The sequence below is a fragment of the Morone saxatilis genome, unplaced genomic scaffold, assembly GCF_004916995.1.
Source record: "Morone saxatilis isolate NCDOM2014 unplaced genomic scaffold, NCSU_SB_2.0 Contig16, whole genome shotgun sequence".
Taxonomy (NCBI): domain Eukaryota; kingdom Metazoa; phylum Chordata; class Actinopteri; family Moronidae; genus Morone; species Morone saxatilis.
This window is the reverse complement of record NW_023339718.1, coordinates 15392060-15398795: the sequence shown is the minus strand read 5'-3', so window position 1 is coordinate 15398795 and position 6736 is coordinate 15392060. Positions and strand designations below refer to the sequence as shown.

The 6736-nt window shown below is 37.7% G+C and overlaps 3 protein-coding genes across 3 annotated transcripts in view; all 3 read right to left on the bottom strand.

The window, feature by feature from the left end:
* Window positions 1–1088, bottom strand: part of LOC118325891 (proepiregulin-like) — a 7322-nt gene extending 6234 nt beyond the window's left edge. The window contains exon 1 of the mRNA XM_035658737.1: window positions 909–1088. Coding sequence (XP_035514630.1) covers window positions 909–948 — 40 coding nt within the window. The 5' untranslated portion in view covers window positions 949–1088. The remainder of the gene's footprint in view (window positions 1–908) is intronic.
* Window positions 1089–2399: 1311 nt separating this feature from the next.
* On the bottom strand, window positions 2400–4710 carry LOC118325929 (epigen-like). Its single transcript, XM_035658792.1, has 5 exons — window positions 4596–4710; window positions 4117–4248; window positions 3497–3617; window positions 3141–3293; window positions 2400–2829 (listed from the first exon to the last, which is right to left on the bottom strand). Exons 1-5 carry the CDS (start codon window positions 4627–4629, stop codon window positions 2775–2777), a joined length of 495 nt encoding a protein of 164 aa, XP_035514685.1. The 5' UTR covers window positions 4630–4710; the 3' UTR covers window positions 2400–2774.
* Window positions 4711–6137: 1427 nt separating this feature from the next.
* The window catches only part of mthfd2l (methylenetetrahydrofolate dehydrogenase (NADP+ dependent) 2 like), a gene marked incomplete in the record, with an annotated part of 28980 nt that continues 28381 nt past the window's right edge, over window positions 6138–6736 (bottom strand). The window contains 1 exon segment of the mRNA XM_035658692.1: window positions 6138–6515. Coding sequence (XP_035514585.1) covers window positions 6400–6515 — 116 coding nt within the window.

Sequence of the window (6736 nt, the reverse complement as noted above, 5' to 3'; positions counted from 1 at the left end):
TTTTCGCCACGACTGACATGTGCGCCAACTTTCATGAGTTTTCGAGTATCAGTAGAGAAATATTATCTGAACTTTGTAGTAAAAGTATCTAAAGTCAAAATATTAATTAGACAGCAGGATGAACCCTGTTAGAGTGGATTATAAATGAATAGCAGTCTATTATTATTATTTAGCATTTTCATATAGGATATGTTGGGTATTTTAACAATAACTGCACAGTGAGTTTTCTCAGCTGACTGTATGTTCTGTAGGCTAGATCTTAATCTTCAAAGTAACTAGTAACTGATGGCAATAACATGTAGTGAAGTAAAAATCTAAAATAACATGATGGAAATATTCAGTGAAAGTAGTGGACTGTACTTCTGACCAGGGTGTGAACTACAGGGCAGCCAGAGGGGGCTTGGCTCCACTTAATGAAGGTGTAGACAATTATTGTGAGCTCTGACTACAGCCATATAGATAGGCTACAGGCTATATGTAGGCTACATACACACAGCGGAGTAAAACACTCCCTAATGTAAAATGTGGCGTCGCACAAAATAGAAATACTCTAATGTAGCCAAAGTAACTAAGTACATTTGAGTACTGTCATGTATTGTACAATTTTTGGTAGGCTATAAGTCGCATTAAATGTAAATACTCAAGTAACGTTGTAGACTACCAGGGCGTCAAAGCTGCACTTAAGCAGACCTAAGCTAAATGTAGCAACTTGTTCCTGTGTGGTTGAGCAGCTGTCAGCGGGTGTAACGCGCTTTTCTCATCCGTCCCCAAGTTGAGCTTACAATGAAAACCTAAACTCACCTGAACCCCCTCATTAACTAACCATTAAAACACAACAGTGCCAAACGAATGTGTCAACCTGACTTCCTCAAGCATTTAAATAAATAAATTCAAAAAATGAAGTTTACCGATAAGCGAGAGGAGCGCTGAAGGTTTGTTGTTCCCCATTTCAGAGCGGACAGGTCGGAGGCGGGAGGCGCAGGTCGGAGCCGGTCTGGACTGAAGACGCTTCCGAATATCAAAATACCTGTTAAGGGGGCAGGCGATGAGCACTGGCAGGGAGACACTGGAAACCAATGGGCTCTGTTCTACTGACTGGGTGTGGTGGCGGATTCCTGTAATTTAGACAATTTTATACTTCAAAGGTTCAAATAAAGAGACAGACCCCGGTGCCCCCCCCTAAGAAAACAGGAAAGGTGGAGCTGCTCCTGTCACTGTCTGTCTTTTTATTACTGATGGACTTCTTGAAACTCAGATGGAAGACTACCTTTTACTATAACAGATAGACAGTGGGTGGAAGAAGTATTCAGATCTTTTAGGCTACTTAAGAAAAAGTAGTAATATCACAATCTTAAAATACTCCATTACAAGTAAAAGTCCTTCATTCAAACTCCTACTTAAGAAAAAGCACAGAAGTATTATCAGGAAAAATTGTGTAAAGTGTCAAAAGTAAAAATAGTTACTGTATTGTGGATGTGTACTATTTTATATTTTATATTAAAGGGTTAATAGTACTTATGCAAAACATGTAAGAAGCATTTTACTGTTGTACCTGGTTAAAGTGGAGCTAGTTCTAACAACTTCACATACCGCTGGGTAGTTAATAACAACCTGTAACAGTTCATTACATTTTACAAGCACATGTGTTTTGTTTGAGAAATCTTAATCTATAAAAAATAAGTCGTAAAAATAGCTGGAAAATAATTGTAGAGCAGCGAAGCGTACAATATTTCTTACTGCAATGTAGTGGATCGAGTAGCATAGAAAGGAAACACTCAAGTAAAGTTTGAAACTATAAGTAAGTATTGAGTAAACAAACATAGTTTATTTCCACCGCTGATAGATGAGGATTCAATTTTTAAAAAATCTGATATTCTACTTCTTCAAAGTAACTAGTAACTGATGGCAAAAACATGTAGTGAAGTAAAAATCTAAAATAACATGATGGAAATATTCAGTGAAAGTAGTGGACTGTACTTCTGACCAGGGTGTGAACTACAGGGCAGCCAGAGGGGGCTTGGCTCCACTTAATAATTGTCTACACCTTCATCCCCAAGGATCTAATTCACTTTGATTTGGCCCACCAGATGCATTTATATATAATATGAATCACTGCTTCATTCTTTGTGGGGTAAAATTATCTTTAAGTAAGATGGATCTCTAATTATTCATTATTTTTCACAATCTGAGCACAGCGGGCAGAGTAGTGCATGAAGTCTGTCAATAAAGGGAACTTAGAAAGGCTCTTAGCACAAATATTAATTACCAATTAATTACTAACAAAACCTCCATCTTCTTAACTAATAAGTTAATAATATGATGTTGATGTGTTTGTGTGTGTGCATGTGATGTGTGTTGATTCACCTTTTACTCCCAAAAACAACACATAAATATTAGGTTTCATACATTTATTACAAAATGTTAAATAAAATGAACATGTAAAATAAGTTAATTGCTACAGTACAATAAATAATCATATTTGTTCTGTCTCATTGTTTAGACAACATCGAAGTGATAAATATTTGACCCTATTTCAAATAACAGGCTCTGAAACAGTGTAATCTTTCTTCTAGTCTCTTAACTGTTTAGTAAATCAGTGCCAATCCTGTGAATTATACAGTTTGATGAAAATGTTATGGTTATTGAGATACTACTCAATCTATATTCTATAATAATACTGAAAATGGCAGTGACACATGATGAAGATGGTGATGGTGATAAAGATGGTGATGGTGATGGTGGTGATGGTGATGATGAACAGTCAGTTGTAGGGGTCACACTGGCGACTTAGACGGTGCAGATTTGATTAGTGGTGCTGACTTTATACACCTGGGAAGAAAAAAATCATCTAAATTAGAGCTTATTCATTAAAGACATTTGTTAATATACTGTTGTTTTTTACACACAGTGAAATGCCGAAAATGTAAACTAACTGTAAATACATCAATGCTACCAATTTGAATGATGATTTCTTTAACTTTACCAACTGTAGACCACAAGACTGAAAAAAGAAACACTGAAAATGTCTAATTTTTTTTGATGGTATGGAGAAATCCCAGACCAATATGCCATGACTGGACAAGAATTCCCCTAAAACTTACAAGTGCAGCACTGTGTGGAAAAAGCCAGCAGATACTCACTTCTTATAGGCAATGCAGTAGATGATGATGGCCAGGACAGCGATAAGCATGACTATCCCAAAACTGATGGCAATCAGCTGCTCTAACTCAGGCAGAGAGCGAGTGTGTTCACTGAAGAACATGCAGCGCTGGCCGATGTATGAGGGCGGGCAGCTGCAGACCAAACACAAAAATATGTGAGTGCATTCCAAAGGTGAACACGAACCAACATGTGCATGAAGATATGAAGTAGTGTTTTTACTGATTATAAGTAAAACATATTCAGGATACACAGGGAACCTACAGGCTAGGCTTTAATGTGTGTGTGTGTGTGGGTGTGTGTGTGTGTGTGTGTGTGTGTGTGACCCATGTCTTACATGCAAGAAGGTTTGTCATCGTCTTGCGGGTAAACGCACTCTCCGCCGTTTACACAGAAGTTTTCATCTGCGCTCCCACATGGTCTGCGTGAGTGCATAATCAGCAGCTCCTCCATCCTGCCTGCAGAGAGAGGAAGACTAATAAATCAACTGACTAACTGATAAATGGAGTGTATGGATAAATAGAATAATTAATCAATAACTTAATTAGCAAAGGTGTGAAAATGATGGCTACATGATACAACAATGAAAAAACAATAATTATAACAATAAAAACACAATAACAAATGTATTGACTGACTACAGGAGGTGTACATTACACAGTACGGTCATTTATCTTTGGTGGATTAATTTATTTAATTGATTACTGAGTGGTACAAGTGAGCCCCCGTAGCACTAGTGTTCCCCACACAGATTTACATGGAGGCACAGACGTTCTGAAAACTGACATATTTTTCACAAGATGACTCATGTATATTAAAGGTTCTGTACACAAGATAAAAATTTATAATTCTTTGAGTTTCGGGGCTCCGTAAACTTCGGTTAAATCAGCGATAAAACACTTATCCAGAGTTCAGTGTCTTCAAGCTGACATAAAACTCTACACTGAAGACACTTACTGTTGTTGAGCTGTGTGGTCAGGGTGGAGTTGGACAGCGCAGGAGCCGCTGTGGTCTGCAGGTTGTCAGTCAGCATTGCACTTTGTCCTGCTGGGGTCAGGAGAAGCAGCGATGCCACTGCTGAAAGGAAGACTGGAAAACATGGAGGGAAATAACAGATCATGAATTAAGATTATTAGATTTTACTTTTAAAATGTTTCTCCCGTGTGGGTCTTTGTGCTGCAAAACTCCTATTGTTTTATTTATTGTTGTTTTCTAGTCAAAGATTCTAGTTTCAATAAAATACGATTCTGTTACTGTAAAACATACACTGGTGTGAACACAAATGGTAAACTTGGTATAACGTCATTACATCATGTCATCACCACATTTTAGTACTGCTATAATCAAGGACTATTAATGTATCTTCCGACTCATTTACACAAACTACAGAAATTCTGTCCTAATTTTACCCATTTCAGATGTGAGTATAAACGTACCCATTTCCAGGTGTGTCTGTCTTTGTGTAAACATCTTGTCTTCTGTCGGAGGGGGGGGGGTTTGTGATGTTTTCAGCTCAGCTTCTTCTGCCTCTGAAGTGTGATCAGTGACAGCTTTTAGCCTAGTTATATACCGGCTCCCAACCACTGAAAAGATTTGAACAGCCAATCAATGAACTGCAGATTTTTTTTTTTCAAATGAGAAGCATTTCCTTCTCAAAATCCGTTTACATCATGTCCTTTATTTGCACCGACTCTCTGCATGCACAGGCAAAGGCAAAAGGTTGAGGGGGGAGCATGTGATTACGCAGAAGCTGCTTAAATGTTGTTTTTTCTAAGGAAGTTTCTGAGCACACGCACACCCTTGGTAGATTGATAGTTTCACTCAAATACCTTTTGAGAGGTTGCTTCATTGACAATTACAGATGTTGTGAAAGCCTCAATCTCTTCGGGGGGGGGGGATTACAGAAGATTTTTTCTGTGACCACCTTTTAGCTTTTCATAAATATAACAGGTTAGAGAGATAAGATAAGAGATAAGAATGGTATAGAACGAGATACACATGACAGATTCTGGAGAGAATAGTTTCTATAGGTTGCCGACCGACGTTGTTCGAAGCCATCTCAGTACCACTTTCTAAGGAATCCTTTACAAAATGGTTTACAAGCTGTAATTACTAGCTTTATTGATGGTTAATATTTCATTCTTTAATTGTACTATAAGAAATTGTCGGTTATTGGATTTAATTCCCAACAATTGATATCAAAGGCAGTTGGCAGTGCTGGTGTGTGGGAAGGAAATAAGTGCATCATTGCATGCCTGGATCTGCTGCTAGTGGGAGAAAGGCCTTGTACATATTATGCTGTCCTGATAAAGCCCCTCACTGTCAGGTTAAAACTGTGGATACTGGTGCCACATTTAATGGTAATGCATTCAATAGGTATTGAGATATGTTAGTCTGGACCAAAGTAGTTGAGTAACTGACACTGGCATCCTTAGCCATGCCAGGGGTAAAAAGAAAATGATTTTGTTTTTAAAGAGAAGCTTTTATAAATTATTACAGTTATCTTGATTTAAAGTCATGCATCAAATGATGGCTGCATGTTTTTGCAAAAAATGAGACAATGTTAGGGAAATTATCAAAGCTCATGTTTTGCTCTCAGCACTTTCCTTCTAATTTTCTTGGGTCAGCCAAAGGAAAGAGATAAGAGAGATGGAAAAAGCAGTCTTCCTTCATACCAGGAGTCAGTAATGGGTGCCCTAACAGCCTAATGGCTAAGGTGTATACAACACGACCACAATGTCCACGGTTCAGTTCCAGCCAAGGGCCACTGTTGCACTGTTGTTGTCATTCCTCTCTCTTTACAGTGTCAACTGTCTAATAAAGGAAGGGTGCATCAGAAAAAAAGACAGAAAGAATAGTTATTGGCACAGCAGTGTTTTTTATTTAATACTCATTTTCCAGTTGATCTGGATGTTCAAAAATGAACCAAAACAACAACTTCAGTAGAAAAAATATTAATCTAAATTCTTAAAAAGTGAACTCTGAAATAAATAACTTAAATAAATAAATGAACAAATTCACAATATAAACAAAGTACATGTCAAGTAAGTTTTCCAGCAGGTGTGGAGTCATGAGATCATGGGTTGTTAAATAAAAGTGAGTGTATGTGTGTGTGTGTATGTGTGTGTGTGTGTGTGTGTGTGTAAATCTAAATGAATGCATGTGCATATGTGTATGTATGCATACACTGTTTGTACTGTATATCATTCAGTAACACTAAAAGCTTTAGAATGTGGGTGTTTAATGCATCAGTGCGTTTCTGGCAGCAGTCACAGTGTTCTTCATCAGCATAGCGACTGTCATCGGCCCAACACCTCCAGGGACAGGTGTGATATAACCTGCCTTCTCCTTCACTCCTACAACAGGTCAAACAATTGACATGAAGTTAGCAGAGCTTGAAAAAAAACAACATCACATACAGTAAGCTGAGCCTGGATCTCAGGAACCCTTCATTTATTTACACTTGTGAAGTGTCAATAAAATTAGCAATCCTCTTGGAGAATGGATATTTTTGCAGGCACTAAAAGGTTAATACAAATGAAAGCGTTTTGAAAATGTACTATATATATATATATAT